Here is a 17,607-nt window from a genome sequence, read left to right on the forward strand (position 1 = left end):
ATGGATTGAAAGCCGGCAACAACAAATCTTTGCAATTTAGGATCTTCTTCCATAACTAAGTTTTGTGGGGTTTTTTTTCACCCTGGCTGGAGTGCAGTGGTGCAATCTCAGCTTACTGCAACCTCCACTTCCTAGGTTCAAGCGATTCTCCCTCAGCCTCCCTAGTAGCTGGGATTACAGGCGCCCGCCACCACACCTGGCTAATTTTTGTATTTTTAGTAGAGGCAGGGTTTCGCCACGTTAGCCAGACTGGTCTTGAACTCCTGACCTCAGGTGATCCACGCACCTCGGCCTCCCAAAGTACTGGGATTACAGGCATGAGCCACTGTGCCTGGCCAAATTTTTTTGTAGAGATGGAATCTTGCTGTGTTGCCCAGGCTGGTCTTGAACTCCTGGCCTCAAGGGATCCTCCCGCCTGAGCCTCCTAAAGTGCAATAGGATTATAGGCAAAAGCCACCATTCCTGGCCCACTGCAACATTCTTGAAGCTCTCAAGTCTTCATCTGACACCTTGTTAAGTGGGGAACTCTGTTAAACCATCCTGTTAAGTTACTATATAAAAATAAAACTGCTCCCAAGCATTGATTGAAACTGTTTTGCTAGAGCTTCCTGAGAGAAAAGTGAAGCCTAACCATTTTTTTCCATGAACTATGACCCCAGTACAGTGTACCTAATGTCCTTCACAGCCTAACAAAAGAGGTCAGGCAACCCTGCTCATCCTGTCTAGTTTATCAGTATTTAGATGTAAGGTGGATTTAAAGCTAATCTGGGACCAAGAACTGCAGCTGTAATTCCAAAAAGTCATTCAATTTAGCACATAAATGTTTCCTGCAAGATGCCAGAGCAAGTGAGAAACCACTCTGTAGCAAAGAGTGATGGTGGTTCATCATCTTTTACAACTGAAAGGCAAACATGAAGAAGGAAATTATATTCTCCCTCCTAAAATTCCTCATTAAATTGATAAGCTATCTTTACAGCCTTTATGGATGACATCCAGAGTCCTCGGTTTGTTCATTTGAGGAGTCCATTTTTAAGGTGGCCAAAAGGGGAAAAAGAGCTTTCAGGTTTCTCTTTGCTATGGCTCATGAATGCCAGGTCTCCTTTATTGCTTTCTGAACACACTGCTGGGAAACCTTGATGAGGGCAGTGCTGAAATCCCTGCAGCCGTCCCCCTGGAGGAACTTCTTGGCAAACCTGCGTTGAAGAAACACTGATTGCATTCACGCTTCATGCCGGGGTTTGCCTTCCCCACACTGCTCCTGGCGACGGTGGTGAGGCAGCACTCGGATGTTGTCACCTGTTCATTATTTTTTCAGTTCTATTCCCAATTCCTAACCCTTCTTTTGAGACACAACTAGGTATGTGCACTTCAAATGCTCCAGAAAAATCCAAGGTCAAATTTCAAATAGGATGGTTATGGTCACCATAAAGGTGGTGACGTTTGAGTGGTGGAAGAGGGTGCAGGACGACACTGCAGGCAGAGGAACACAGCCAGGACACTATTAGGAGTAACTCTGATCGTGGCTTGTGATGATACAGTATAATTCAACACAGGTTAGAGCCGTTACTATGATCGTTCTTTCCTAAGAAGTTTTGATTTTGGAGAAAAGAACCTTGAGGATCGGTGGGGGCTTTCTTGGCCTGAAAGGTATCACCGGCAGCAGGAGCAGGAGGCTGCCCACGTTTCGTGTTTTCACTTGGGGTGGACGTTGGCTGCAACCCTCAAACGCTGGGAGTCGTCAACCTACTGAGCCCTGTTGTCCAATGTGCCCTGGGCAAGGATGTGGGTGCAAATCCTGCCTCCGGGCGACCACCGGCCTCCTTGGCTTCACTGTCCAATTAGAAAAAAAAAAGAAAGTAGAAAGTCGGTAAGAAATCCGTGAAAGGGGTCTGTCCTCCACCCCGACTCAAGCCAGGAGACATCACAGAACGTACCCGCACGCGACGTCCGGGCCCCAGCAAGTGTAGCCGGGATTTTTCCCCCGCCACGCCCCTCGGCCACGCCCCCTGCGTTTGGCCCAGCGTCGGGGCGGGGCCGGCCTGCGATTGGCCGGGACCACGACCGCGTCCGGGCGCGCCACGTGTGCGTGGGAGCGCACCGGAAGCGTCCGGCTGGAGGCGCGGCGGTGGCCGTCATGGAGCGGGAAGAGGATTCCTTGTCCGCGCGGCCGGCCCTGGAGACCGAGGGACTGCGCTTCCTGCACGTCACGGGTGAGTCGTTGCGGGGCAGCAGGGGCGCGCCGCCACCATGATCGGTGGGTCGTCCTTTGCTGCTCGGGGCGCCGGAGCCTGGGAGGCCTGGGAACGGACGGGCGTTGGCGCTTACGCGGACTCTGGGCAGCAGGCCCGGACCTTGCGCGGAGTCTTCTCGGGAGCCGCACTTCCCTAGGCGGCTCGGCTGGCCGTTGTTTGCGCAAGTCTTTTTTTGCGAACCAAGCCCTTATTGTTGTAGTTACTGGAGTCACTCGGCCCTTGGCGTTTGCCTCTGGGACCTGCCCCACACAGCCCCCTACACACTCCTAACCCCGCGCTGTCACCCCTTTGTATGTGGTTCCCTAGGTCTGAAAGGCCTTTGCCTTCCTGATTCAGATTAGTTGCTCTTCATTCTTCAAAACCCAGTTGCTGTGCCCTCTACACTCTAACTGCCCCCGACTCCCCAGATGGTTGAGAAGTCTCACTTCTCAGTGATTCCTGAAGTGTCGCACTTCTTGTTCATATTTTAACGATCTATTTAGGAGGCTTTGTCCTCAGCCTAGACCATGAAGGCTTTGAGGTCAGGAGTTAGACTGACTTTGCGTTCGTTGAGTCTTATGGAAAGGTCAACTAATAGTGTCATTTTTAGTTTTTTTGAAAACTTTTTTTTCCTTTTCAGTGGGCTCTTTGCTGGCCAGCTATGGCTGGTACATCGTCTTCAGCTGCATCCTTCTCTACGTGGTCTTTCAGAAGCTTTCCGCCCGGCTGAGAGCCTTGAGGCAGAGGCAGCTGGAGCGAGCTGCGGCTTCTGTGGGTTAGTGCCCGATAACCGAAATGAAAGCGGTGGTTTTACACCTACTTCTTAAGATTTAGTCTCTTGTTAAAAGTAAGACGGACCACATAGCAAGACCCTGTCTCTATTTAAAAAAAAAAAAAAAAAACAGCCGAGAGTGGCAGCACACACCTGTAGTCCCAGTGCTTAGGAGGCTGAGGCGGGAGAATAACTTGAGTCCAGGAAGTCAAAGCTGCAGTGGGCTATGATCGGGCCACACAACACTCCAGCCTGGGCGATTGATTGAGACCTTGTTTTTTGTTTTGTTTTGTTTTGTTTTTTAAAAAAGGAAGCATATGGTTCTTGGATGGGCGCGGTGGCTCACGCCTGTAATCCCAGCACTTTGGGAGGCCAAGGCAGGCGGATGACTTGAGGTCAGGGTTCAAGACCAGCCTGGCCAACATGGTGAAACCCCGTCTCTACTAAAAATACAAATATTAGTGGGGCATGGTGGCAGGCGCCTGTAATCCCAGCTATAAGGGAGGCTGAGGCAGGAGAAATCGCTGGAACCCGGGAGGTGGAGGTTGCAGTGAGCTGAGATTGTGCCACTGCACTCCAGCCTGGGCTACAGAGTGAGACTTTGTGTTTTCTTTCTTTTTTTTTTTTTCTGTGAGATGGAGTCTAGCTCTGTCGCAAAGAGCGAGACTATAAGTAGACATTATGAGTAGAAATGAGTTCATTTCTACTCATAATGCTATTTGGAAGGATTTTTCTTTTCTGTAGAAACAAATACTTAAGAATCTTACTTCTGGGCTAATTAAGGGATGGATAATGATTTAGAAAACTTTGTATTTCCTTGGTAGTCTTCCAGGATTCTAGTCAACCTAGAGACTGTGGGTGTCACTGAGGTATCCAAGATGTGCTCTGGCTACCATCCCAGGCTTTATGAATCGGAATTGCTCAGGAGAACTCAGAAATTGGCATTTCTAACAGGTTGCTGGTGATGTAGATATTTGAGGCTAAAATCCATGGCTCAGCAACAGACCCCTGCCCCCTGAAGCAGTAAAATATATGCAGAGGGGTTAGGAGTACTCATGTAAAAACATGTTTCGTTGTCTGATGTCCATACCTCTTTATACTTTTAATAATATGGACACTCAAAAGTTTCTATTTTATATTGTACAGAGTGCTTTATCTCCGTTTTTTTCTGACATTTTAGAACCTGATGTTGTTGTTAAACGACAAGAAGCTTTAGCAGCTGCTCGATTGAAAATGCAAGAAGAACTAAATGCGCAAATTGAAAAGCATAAGGAAAAACTGAAACAGGTATGAACTGGCTTCAGTTTGAATGTGTACATAGAAGTTGTCTGAGGCTTAGTGGATAATGATGCCTGTGTGTGTGTTGTCTATAAGCTTCTAGGACCAGGTCCTATCCCATTAGATTCAGTAAGCATTTCAGTTCCTACGATGTAAGTGTTGGTGATATCAAGAAGTATACACTATTGTTAGGGAACACTAGATGTGTGAATATATTACAATGAAAAGTCCAGAGCACAAAAGGAGGGACAGACTGGAGCAGGATGCATGTGAGTGTGTGCGTGCATGTGCCTGTGTCTTCCACGTTACCAAAAATGTACTGATAGGAATGAGTTTCAGAAGAATGGAGTCAGTAATTTTTTTCGTGAAACATTTTGCTTTCTTTAATAGTGTACAAAAAGCAAAGCTTCTCTATATGAGTTAAACTCATACCACCAGATCACAACAGTTTTATTAACTAAAGAAAACGAGGGTGAAGTTTGTTCTGAAAAACGTTTAAATTAAGAATTATCAGAGTTAGCGTTGTCTTTGAGAGAGATGGCAACTTCTGAACTCTTTCTGTACATTGTGATTGCTTCTCAGCTTGAAGAAGAAAAAAGGAGACAGAAGATTGAAATGTGGGACAGCATGCAAGAAGGAAAAAGTTACAAAGGAAATGCAAAGAAGCCTCAGGTGACTGGAGACCTCAGCCAGCTGGCATGCAGTAGATAAAGATTGCCAAGTAGAATGTTTTAATTGCTTCTTACATCTGTATGTGTTCAAACAGGAGGAAGACAGTCCTGGGCCTTCCACTTCATCTGTCGTCGTGAAACGGAAATCGGACCGAAAGCCGTTGCGGGGGGGTGGTAAGCACCACTGATGTCAAATGTTAACAGATTTCCAGCACTTACAGGATATAGTTAACCTTGTAGAAACAAGATTATTTGCTGCTTTGTCCGTAAGTTAAGACTAATTCCTTAGGATTGTGAAGATTCAATAAAGGAAACAGATGCAAACCACCTCCTAGGTCCTCACTAAGTACTTGGAAGGATTGTGCTTACAGTATTCTCACTTGATCCTTCTGCAGCCCCATAGGGGGAGAGCTAAGTAGGGTGAGGAATTGTCTGCCAATCTTCAGATGAGTGTCAAGGAGCTGGAACACAGTGGTTTTGGTCTTTCTAGACGGGACCACCTTGTTTCTTGCAAATAACAAGGAGTAGCAGATGCTCATCCAAAGCTTTTTCCTGTGTGCAACACTGCCGCGGGGACTCTGGATAATGCCACAGCAGTCTGTCTTCATCCCATCCCTGAGAATTTCAAATTTGGGAAGATGGGACTCCCAAATGAAAATAAGCAATCCTTTGTGATTCTGGCTAAGAGTTGCAAGTTACTGCTGTGTAAGGAGAGAACAAAGACACTAGAACACTGTAGGAACCAAGGCGGAAAACTTTGTATCCTCCATAGGAGGAGAGGGGCACAGCAGAGGCCTGGAGGCCTGATGGCGTCTTTGAGGACTGAGGAAAGACTGGGACATGGGCTCCAAGGCAGCAGGGCTACAAAATTGGCTGACCTTGAACGCTGAGCTGTAATCCCCTTTGTGTCAGAAGACTAAACCTGGCTTGCTGTAGAGAAGGTAATGCATCTGGAAAGAAAATGCTATTTTTAAATGGTCCTGCTGGAAACTTATTTTTAGACACAGAGAGGTGATATTTAGGAGAGGAATGGAAATTATAGAAGATGGAATGCGTGGCCTGCTTGCATGCATGGCCTCTTTCAGCGTCCCCAGCATTTCTGAGCTGGGGCTTTGACTAGCCTGGCTTTACAAATAAGGAAACTGAGGCACCGGGTTTAATTGCCCAAAGATTCCACTGCAAGTAAGGAGTAACGCCAACATTTTAAGTTGGCGTTACTTAAACGTTCAGGTTCTGGCTGGCCCTAGAACCTGAACACTCAACCAGGTTACCAGTTGTCCATTGACTTTGGGAAACTCACGAGGGAGGGGGGTGGTGAGGGTTAGGGAAGGATACAGATGACCCTGTTCTGACTGGTAGAAGTGATAAGTTTGATTCTGTTTTGATTTTTTTAAATCCGTTTTCTGTAGCTTGAACGACCCTTATTTGAATGTGTGAGTTTTAATAAGCACTGTGATAGGAGGATTCACATACTTAAATCAGGCCATCTTGAGAGAGTTTTTGGTGACTCTTTTGCATATGTTTTGGAGTTGGGACAAAGCAGCTGAATGACTTTTTTCCCCACCAGAAAATCAATTCAAATGGCAATCACAATATAAAGGTTTTTTTTTTCATATAGCAGCTAAAAGCGTTTTTTAAATGTCCCTTAGAATCCATATCTTTGCAATGCTTTGCATGTCACTCTTATAATTTTATTTTGGATATAGAATGTCCCCAGATTTTCAGATTTTATCAATACTGTTGTGCTTCTTTTCTGTCATCCTAGGTTATAACCCTTTGTCTGGTGAAGGAGGTGGAAGCTGCTCCTGGAGACCTGGACGCAGAGGCCCATCATCTGGTGGATGAAGCTAAAAATCTTGTTAGTGTCGCTTTTGACATTAGCAAGATGAATCCTTAACCCTCGATTCAATTGCCTTACGCACGCTTTTCACAGTGACTAGCCAAGGGGAGGTGGGGTTGATTTCTGTTCCTAACTATACTTGCATATGTCAGGGCTCCAGTCAGCAAAAGGTATAGATGTTGCCTCTAGGCATTAGGTCATTAGTGACATTCCACTTGGAGACAGTGATTGCATTCATTGATTTCATGGTTAATTGCTAGTTGGTAGGTAAAGGCCTCTAGATGATGAGCAGTCTTGATAAAAGAGGCCTAGTAATGTTCTTTTGAAATTAGAAATCCTTGCTGCTAGGACAGTCTCTGTGACAGGTTGCGTTGAATGATGTCTTCCTTATCAATGGTGAGCCCACCAGTGAGGATTACTGATGTGGACAGTTGATGGGGTTTGTTTCTGTATATTTATTTTTATGTACAGAACTTTGTAAAAACAAAACTATTTAAAAAACGAGAATAACATTTTTAGCATCTTTATTCAAGGAGATTTATGGACTTGAATTTGTCTATCGAACATTAAATAGCTTTTTATTACTCACAACCTCCAACTATTACTTATTTCTCTATTTATTATTGCTTACCCAAAATAAGTCTGGCAAGTGGCAGACAGCTGCGGTGATTTTGAAAGTTGACAGACTCCTTGGGGTTCATCCACAAAATCGGGTGCTTGGAGTCCAGTTGCTGAATTACTGGGATAAAGAAACATCATGCCTCGAGGTTCCTTATAGGCTGACCGCGTTTCTACGCGTGCTCTCAGTTCTTCCCTTATGCCATGACTCATCTTTTATGCTCTTGTCCAGAGGCACTATCAGCAATTTTGGATGAAGAGCCAAATAGTAAATATTTTAGACTTTACAGGCGACATACAATCTCTGTCACATAGTCTTAGGTTTTTATATTTTTAAAGGATTGTTTTTTAAAAAGATTCTCTGTTCCTGGGCTGGATTTGGGCTGCATGCTGTAGTGTGTGGACCCCATCTAGATCATCAGAAGGAAAAACATTCACCTCCAGAATAGGGGTAATTCGCTACAAAAGCACTCTAGAATGGTCTCATACATAAATTAGTCAACATTTGTTATCTCCTACAGGTAGAATATTCCGTGGTTGCTTCTTGACAGAGGGAAATACAGTCTGGCCGCGCGAGACTTAAAATCTCTTGAGGAGGCCGGGCGCGGTGGCTCACGCCTGTAATCCCAGCACTTTGGGAGGCCGAGGCGGGCGGATCACAAGGTCAGGAGATCGAGACCATCCTGGCTAACACGGTGAAACCCCGTCTCTACTAAAAATAGAAAAAATTAGCCGGGCGCAGTGGCGGGCGCCTGTAGTCCCAGCTACTCGGGAGGCTGAGGCAGGAGAATGGCGTGAACCCGGGAGGCGGAGCTTGCAGTGAGCCGAGATTGCGCCACTGCACTCCAGCCTGGGCGACAGAGCGAGACTCCGTCTCAAAAAAAAAAAAAAAAAAAATCTCTTGAGGAGCGCTCTGGAGAATGGCTGAAGGAGAGGAAACAGGAGCCTTGAGCAGTGTAATTACAAACAAATAGGTTGGCATAGTCAAGACTAAGTCTGTGAGTCTAGAGAGACTTGAGTTTTATTTTGCCCGTAGAGGAAATTGGGGGTTTCAGGTCAAAGAGAGGGTCAGTGGAAACAAGGGTGGACCTTGTGAGAGGTGTGGGGAAGTCCTGGGACCCTCACTCTGCTTCCAGTGTGTAACTGGATTGGCTCCCACCAGCACAGAAGATTTACGATGTGGGAAATGGTGTACTTGGATTAAAATATTTCATCCAGATTTGTTTACATCTAGAGAGAACCCCTTGTAGGATATAAGGAAACTTTTTAACATTCTTCCTTGAGTATATTTTCTGTAACTGAAAATGTATGTGAAGTGGCTGTCAACTGCACATTTCATAAGTAGAGGGGCTCTGGGTCAGGGTTTCCTATGCAGCAGAGCAGCCCCCTTGCTGCCGTCCATCAAGAGCCCTCAACACAAGAGTTATAAATAGAAATAAACTATGAAAATTAGAAAAAAAAAAAAGTAGAGGGGTATGTTTTAGTATACTGTTAGGTGTGACTGACTACCTTGAAACCTGATTTTTTTCCATGGGAAGAAACAGTGCTTGAATTCTGCATGCCCCCCCTTGCATCTAGCACCTTTTGGTGGGAGTGGAGGGAGGATGTCATGGAGAATGATTAGGAGATAATGGAGGGGAGAGGGAAACTTGCATTGTGTAATAGCATTTGAAGAGCACTTACCACTTGGCAAGAGTGTCGATTTCTATTTGATACCTCTAGAATCCTATGAAATGGGTATGTTACTAACCTTGGTTTTCAGAAACTGAAGCTTAGATGGGTTTAGTCACTGGTCCACAACCCTACTCACTGTAGTCTACTTCGTCCTTGTGTTCATATTAGCCAAAGGCCTTAGGGCATCAAGGTGCGGGGAGCTTCTTGTAGCTAATGAAACAGTTATGTGGCCGGGTGTGGTGGCTCACGCCTGTAATCCCACCAGTGGAGATGGGTGGATTACCTGAGGTTAGGAGTTCGAGACCAGCCTGACCAATGTGATGAAACGCTGTCTCTACTAAAAATATAAAAAATTAGCTGGGCGTGGTGGCATATGCCTGTAATCCCAGCTCCGTGGGAGGCTGAGGCAAGAGAATTGCTTGAATGTGGGAGGTGGAGGTTGCAGTGAGCCAAGATCATGCCATTGCACTCCAGCCTGGGCAACAAGAGCAAAACTACATCTCAAAAATAAAAGTTATGTGGAGTAATAATACAGTGAAAATCACGTTACAGATTAAGCATTTCAGAAAGGTGGACTGAACTTGCTGGGGAAAGCGGGTCTTGGCCCTTTCTGAAAAAATGAGAAATTGGGGGCAGAGGTGCAAATGCCAAAAGCTGAGGCCCCTGGAGAAGAAGGGACTGGGCCAGAGCCATAAAAACCATGCTTCAAACGTAGGCCGTACGCTCACCTTGTCCACCAGCAGAGGCTGCTGTGGAGCTCGCGGTGTGTCCTGGCAGTTTGCAGGAGTTTGGGACGGACGCTGGGAGCTGTCAAGTGTTAGATAATGTGTGAAGCACCCCATCCTAATCATGGAGCAACATGAGTAAATCCTGGGGCAGAACACACAAGAGTCTTCAACTGGAATGCTTAGGAGATGGAGTTGTGCCTTGGCCAAATGTTTGAGGAGAAAAGACTTGAATGGCCACATTTGGATCCCATCCCCGCCTGGATCCCATCCTCCTCAGGGACTCCACTCTGTACCCTCTTCGTCTCCTCTCCTTCATACCATCTCCACTGGCTGCTCCTCATCAGATAGGTAGCATGCCACGTCTGTCTCTTCTTGGAAAGAGCACTTAAAAGGTGGTTTATAAGCAACAGGCATTTGTTTTTGGAGGCTGGAAGTCCAGGATCAGGGTGCAGGCATGGCCAGGTTCTGGTGTGACCTTCCAGGCTGCAGAGGGCCAGCTTTCCGTCGTGTCTGTCAAATGCGCAGCCCTGGGTGCCTCTGAGTAGGCGTTCCTCACCCTGCCCCTTAGGGATGTGGAAGGTGCTCCTACTGGGTTCATCCCATTACAAACGCCAGTGGAATTTTGGTCTCACTATATTTGACTTGACATGACAACACATTTCCTACATGCCCCTCTGCAGCCCTCCCTTCTTCCTTCTAGAACACTCTACACACTGGGTTTTAGCCCCCCCCGACAGCTTGCACCTCTCTCCTTTGCCAATTGTGCCATGGTCTCTAGTCTTGAAAAAGTGTTCTGTGTTCCCTAATTTCTCTTCCTGCACTTGCTGTTAAATGCATTCTGCTGAAGCTGCTCTTCAGGTCACCTGTGGCAGGGAGTGACAGGTTGCCTTGGTCCTCACCTGAAGTTAGCATCCTTTGTGGTCCTGAGCACTCCTCAAGAAACACCTCCCTCAGCTTCCGAAACACCAAGTTGGCCTGGTTTTCTCCTGTTTCTGGCCACTCCTCGTTCTCTTTTGCTGCTTTTTCTCACCTTCCTGAAACCCCTGGGGTGCCCAGAGCTGTCTTTAGAACTGTTCTCTTGGCCACATTTGTCCTCTGTCTCATACAGTGGCTGAGGGGATCCCCTTCCCTCCCCCTTTCTCCCCTGACTCTAAGGGGAAGAAGTCAGTGTGGGGTGACTGCTGTGTGTGCTCAGAGCATCCAGTCTTCCTCTGGCACAACTGTCACATTTTGTTGTAATTGTGTCTTTTCCTCCAAGACAAAAGGAGTTGTCTCTGGTGTGTGGATGCATCCCTGGCAACTAGAACAAGGCCTGACATAAGCTCCTACCTCATGGAGTTAGAAAAGGCAAGAAGGAAACCATCACTAATGCCACGTGGCGAAAGTGGCATTGTGGCTACCACACATGTACAAACGCATCTTCTAGTGATTCTGTAGACAGGTAATTGTGACTTACGATAAAATATCAGTGTCTCATACACCAATTCAAATGCTCTGTTTCGAAGAACTCAAAGAAAACTACGGGCTCTGGGAAACTAAAGGCTCAGAATGGGCCTGGGGGTGCCGAGGATGCTGTGGACAGTGTAAACACAGGCCCCGCCCTGAGGGCCTTGAGGTCTGTGGGGGAGACGAGCATTGCATCGTCACAGAAGTAGATGATGAGAGCTGATGAAGGCCCACAGATGGGAAATACACATTCCGGTAAGAAATGATCTGACTTATGGAGACCTAACTTAGGTTTATTCTGTAGCTAGATTCCACTTCTGTGGAAGTAGGGGTTGGAAATTGTAGGAAATAATTTAAAGATGAAACAGCCTTTTCCTCTGTCTTAGCTGCTGTAACAGTACCACAGATTGGGTAGTTTATAAACAACAGGCATTTGTTTTTGGAGGCTGGAAGTCTAGGATCAGGGTGCAGGCATGGCGGGTTCTGGTGAGGCCTTCTTCCAGGCTGCAGCCAGCCAACTTTTCATTGTGTATTCACGTGGTGGAGAGAGCTCTGGGGCCTCCATTATAGGAGCACTAATTCCATCATGACCTAGTTAACCTCCAAAGGTACCCCCCCAATACCATCACCTTGGGGGTGAGGATTTCAACATGCTAATTTGTGGGGGGACACATACATTATCTGTAACAACCCCAAACCAGGAGTCTCTAGTGTTCAGTATTAGTACCAGCTCCTAACACTCCTGAGTAGCTATGTCTGTCTTGGGGTCTACGTGGTCCTTTGCAGGTGCTGAGAAAACTTCACTGGCCCCTTGCTGCCTTCAGCATCCTGAGAGGGGGTCATCCAGTGCCACCAGACCAGCTTTAGGAGTGCATGTCTGCAGATGTTGATGCAGGGTAAGCCCCCTTCTCTTTGAAGTAGCTATTCCAAGCCTCCACTCAGAGCACTTCAGGCTTCTCTTTGTCATCATTCCAAACAATGACAAACCCTGTCATAAGAAGGGCTTGTCATCAAAAAATGCAAGACGCGTGAGCTTGCCAGGGTGACCTCTGATTTGGAAGATGGTCAGCTCAGTGTTTCCAGCATCTGGACTGCTCTGAACATGACTTCAAACAACCATTTATCGCTAAGATTCTGCTGGGCTGGCTCAGTTGGTCTTGGCCGCACTCATGCTTGTGGTCAGCTGGCGGCTGGTGGGGCCCAGTGGCCTCCCTCACATCTGCCAGCTGGCTGGTGGTAAGCTGGGCGACAGGTGACTGGCCCATGTATTTCTCCATCTGCAGCAGGCTAACCCAGATTTGTTCACATGGCGGTTCATTTCCAAGAACAGTGTGCCCAAGTGTTTCAAGTTGCTGCTTGCTCCACATTTGGCTACCATCCCATGGGTCAAAGCAATTCATAAGGCCAGTCCCAATGCAAAGGCTGGAGGAGGGCACTGCCTCTCGGTTGGAGGAGCTGTCGAGTCACATTGCAAAGGCGTAGTTGCAGAGAGGGGAAGAAACTGGCCATTTGCAGTAGAAGTGAGTCTTCCGGCTCATACAGCCTTAGTATACATCTTTGTGTCTGTGAAACTTCTCCCCATCTGGATCAAGACTGCCCCAACTTGATCTTTGAGGACCATCCCCAAAATTTATAAGCAAGAGAATTACCCAGCAAATGTGAAGACTCCTGCTCTGACCAGTACACTCCACCTGAATCCCAAAAGAGCCTAGAAAATGGCCTGTAGCAGTCAGGAGTCAGCCGGACATGGCATGCTCAAATTGGGTAGCTGAGGAGCGTTTAGTAAAAGAGCTGTTTGCCGGGGTGCAGACAGGGTTAGGCATGATACAGTCCGGGCGGCTAGCAACGTCAGGGAGCCTTTTATGTCCCCAAACCTGAGAGCAGTTGCCAGGACCTGGGGAGAGGGCTGCCTGACAGAGACCAGCCTTCAATAGAAACAGCCAGCTCTCAGTGACCCAGCGAGAAGGACCACAATAAATGACCTTTTTCTTTAGTCTCCTCCCACCCACCAGCCTTCTGCCTGTACCTCCCATTGGCTGAGCCCAGCTGAAGGCGTGAGTGAGCCTCTGGGGATGGCTTAATTTCTCCTTTTTTTTTTTTTTTTTTAGATGGAGTCCCACTCTGACCCAGGCTGAGTGCAGTGGCGCGGTGTCGGCTCACTGCAACCTCTGCCTCCTGGGCTCAAGCCACTCTCCCACTTCAGCCTCTTGAGTACCTGGGATTACAGGCACGCACCACCACGCCCAGCTAATTTTTGTATTTTTAGTAGAGACAGGGTTTCGTCTTGTTGGCCAGGGTGGTCGCACTCCTGACCTCAGGTGATCCTCCCGCCTCGGCCTCCCAAAATGCTGGGATTACAGGAATGAGCCACTATGCCTGGCTTTAATATCTGCTAAGCTCATTAACCGATGCCTGCACTCAAGGTGACTGTTAGGGGTTGAGTTGTGTCCCTCAAAATGTGCTGAGGTCCTGCCCCCAGTACCTGTGAATATGCCCTTATTTGGAAATAGAATCTCAGCAGATGTAATCCAGTTAAGATGAGGTCTGCTGAGTTAGGGTGGGCCCTGAGCCAATGTGATTAGTGTATGAGTTCACTAGGGCTGCCATAACAAAATGTCACAGACTGGGTGGCTTCAACCACAGACATTTATTCTCTCACAGTTCTGGAGGCTGGAAGTTGGAGGAGGTGCTGCAGGGCTTTCCTCCAAGGCCTCAATTCTTGACTTGCAGATGGCCACCCTCCTGCTGCCTGGTCACAGGGTCTTTTCTTTGTCACAGTTACCCCTCCTTCCTCTCTGTGTCCTAATCTCTTCTTACAAGTACATCAGTCATATCAGATTAGGGCCCACTCTAATGGGCTCTTCTTAATTACTTCTTTAAAGACTGTCACCAAATATAGTCACATTCTGGAGTACTGAGTGTTAAGGCTCCAACATATGAATTTTAGAGGGGACAATTCAGCTCATAACAATTGGTGTCCTTATAAAAGAAGAGAAGAGGCCAGGTTTGGTGGCTAAAGCCTGTAATCTCAGCACTTTGGGAGGCTGATGTGGGCAGATCACTTGAAGTCAGGAATTCAAGACTGGCCTGGCCAAAATGGCGAGACCCCGTCTCTACTAAAAATACAAAAATTAGTCAGACATGGTGGCGTGCACCTGTAGTCCCAGCCTCCCAACCAGGAAGCTGAGAGAAGAATCACTTGAACCCAGGAGGCAGAGGTTGTAATGAGCCGAGATCCCGCCACTGCACTCTGTTCAGCCTGGGTGACAGAGCGAGACTGTCTAAATAAAAAAATAAAAGAGACAGACACTGAAGGTGACCACAGGAAGGCCTAAGTGACACAGCGAGACTCTGTCTAAATAAATAAGACACAGACACTGAAAGAAGGTGACCACGTGAAATGAAGCCCACGGCAGAGACTAGAGTGACACAGCCACAAGCCAAGGAAAGCCTGGGGCCACCAGAAGCTGAAAGAGGCAAGGAAGGATTCTCCCCTCAAGGCCAGGAGGGAGCATGGCCCTGCTGATGCCTTAAGTTTGGCCTCAGAAACTGTGAGAGAAGCAATGCCTGTAGTTATAAGCCACCCGTTTTGTGGTCATTTGTTCTAGCAGCCATAGGAAGTGAAAACAGTGGCCTTTGGCAAGCACAGTTCAACTGTCGGAATTTCCCTCACATGTGACGAGATGTGGTCCCAAGGCTCAGGGCACCCGCAAGTTGCAAGGATGTACCACGTGTAGCTTCCTTAGCACCCCTCCCCAACAATGCTCCCCAGAGATGGCCCAGAGGGCATTCCTTCATCAGAGCATAAAGCAAGTGCTGGTGGGGGAACCAGGACTCTTCAGCAGCACCGGAGGAAGGCCGGCTGGAGGGCAGTGGGGATGCACCGTGCTGGATGAGGTCTGTTTGTCCCTCCACCTCTACTCTCCACCCAGTTCCTGCCCCAGGAAGCTGACCTGTATAAGCTGCAGGGAGCCCTTCTATGCAGTCCATTCAGGCCTTCTCCTGGAGTGCTGTCCCTAGGCCACCTTGACTGCAGGCATAGGTAACTTTCTCAATGGATATGACCACCCCAGGTGTTCCAGCCAGCACAGTAAACCCTGAATTCCTTTTCCTGAAGTTGGGCTCTAGCAAGCCTTAGGATCCATTCTCCTCCTCCTGACACCCTTGGAGTCTGTGGCCGTGATTCTTCCCAGACTCCTGCCACAGGGATGGATGAAGTCATACCACATTTTCAGTGATGGCTGGGTACATTAAGCCTTGTACTTTTCGATCTGGGATTTTCTGAAATCAAACTCTTTCCATTGCCTGGAGGTTGTGAGGGGCAACGAGAGTGATGCCTGCTGGATCAGCAGCAGCTGGAGAGAGAACTGTCCCAGTGCCTTAAGTGAAAGCTGTTTCTGCAGGAGGAAGCAGGCAGGGGGCTGAGATGAAGGGATTTGGAGGCTCAGCATTTTCAATTCTCAGCCTTCTCTGTGTTGAACCATATTTCAGGGTCCCACTCCTTTCCCATCAGTGCCCTTAGCATTAGAGACCTGACAGGGGTCAGCATTTCATTGGCAATTCTGCTCTGCAGCCCTTAAAGCCAGGCTTGGGCTGGGCTTCAGCCATTTCCTGCAACTACAGGGGAGGGGGGAATTCCAGCAGGGCTGGAATTCACTGTATTCACTTCCTGTGGCTGCTAGAACAAATGACCACAAACTGGGTGGCTTATAACTACAGACATTGCTTCTCTCACAGACATTGCTTCTCTCACAGTTTCTGAGGCCAAACTTAAGGTGTCAGCAGGGCCATGCTCCTTCCTGGCCTTGACGGGAGGATCCTTCCTTGCCTCTTTCAGCTTCTGGTGGCCCCAGGCTTTCCTTGGCTTGTGGCTGCATCACTCATCTCTGCCATGGGCTTCACGTGATCACTTTTCGGTGTCTGTGTCTCTTATTTATTTATTATTTATTTATTTATTTATTTGAGACAGAGTCTCGCTGTCACCCAGGCCGGAGTGCAGTGGTGGGATCTCAGCTCACTGCAACCTCCGCCTCCTGGGTACAAGCGATTCTCCTTCCTCAGCCTCCCAGTTAGGAGGCCGGGACTATAGGCACATGCCACCACGTCCAGCTAATTTTTGTATTTTTAGTAGAGACAGGGTCTCACCGTGTTGGCCAGGCTGGTCTTGAACTCCTGACCTCAATTTTCTTCTGTGTTCCGTATCAGATCCTAGGTAACTTTAATGTATCCGTTTCCCTGTACACACTCAAGGCCCATCAGAAGCAGCCAGGTGACCCCACTTTCTTCATAGTCATCCTCGTTGCCATTGTGCCTGCTACACAGCCATTTGGCCTCCACTGCCGTGTTCTGCTCTCATCCACTTTCCTAGGCCATGGCCATGGGTACTTTGAATGCCCATGATGTCCCTGCCTGCCATGGAGTAAGTACCAGAGTCCTGTTGCTCATTCCTTAAATAGCTGAGTGATCCTGTCCCCAGTCCCATTTTAAGAGTATGTCTCCCAAGACACATTGTTAGTCATTGGGAAAATGAGAATTTAAAACCACAATGAGATACCACTACAAACTTATTGGAAAAGCTAGGCTGGGTGCAGTGGTGGTTCATGCCTGTAATCCCAGCACTTTGGGAGGCTGAGGATGGTGGATCACTTGAGGTCAGGAGTTTGAGACCAGCCTGGCCAACATGGCAAAACCCCATCTCTACTAAAAAGAGAAAAAAAGAATTAGCTGGGCGTGGTGGTGCCCACATGTAATCCACTTGGGAGGCTGAGGCATGAGAATCGCTTGAACCGGAGAGGTGGAGGTTGCAGTGAGCTGAGATCATGCCACTGACTCCAGCCTGAATGACAGAGTGACACTCTGCCAAAAAAAAAAAAAAAAAAGCTAAAATTAGAAAGACTGTTCCAAGTGTTAATGAGGATGTGGATGAACTGGAACTCACACGCTCCTGGTAGCGACAGAAAATGGAAAACAGTTTGGCTTTGGCAGTACCATAAAAAGTGACAGTCATTCCACCCATAAATACCTCAGGGAAATAAAAGCATCTGTCCATACCAAGATTGGCACATGAATGTTCCCAGCTACTTTATATGTAGTAGCCCAAATTGAAATCAATGCAAATGCTCATCAACAGGTGAATGGATGGATAAATCATGGTATGTTCAAAGAATGGAACGCTATTCAGCAACAAAATGGAATGAACAACTGATGCATGCCACGTGGATGGATTTCAAAATAGTTACACCATGTGAAAGAAGCCAGGCCAGAAGAACAACAACAACAAAAAACAAACAAAAAACACTACATACTATATGATTCCATTTCTACAAAAATCTAGAAAACGCACATGAAT

General features: G+C 47.4%; 1 protein-coding gene across 1 annotated transcript; it reads left to right on the forward strand.

The window, feature by feature from the left end:
- Positions 1-2,052: 2,052 nt before the first annotated feature.
- On the forward strand, positions 2,053-7,383 carry SELENOS (selenoprotein S). Its single transcript, XM_007990584.3, has 6 exons — positions 2,053-2,210; positions 2,872-3,006; positions 4,184-4,290; positions 4,864-4,953; positions 5,048-5,126; positions 6,718-7,383. Exons 1-6 carry the CDS (start codon positions 2,135-2,137, stop codon positions 6,795-6,797), a joined length of 567 nt encoding a protein of 188 aa, XP_007988775.2. The 5' UTR covers positions 2,053-2,134; the 3' UTR covers positions 6,798-7,383.
- Positions 7,384-17,607: the final 10,224 nt, after the last annotated feature.

The sequence above is a fragment of the Chlorocebus sabaeus genome, chromosome 29 (assembly GCF_047675955.1).
Source record: "Chlorocebus sabaeus isolate Y175 chromosome 29, mChlSab1.0.hap1, whole genome shotgun sequence".
Lineage (NCBI taxonomy): Eukaryota > Metazoa > Chordata > Mammalia > Primates > Cercopithecidae > Chlorocebus > Chlorocebus sabaeus.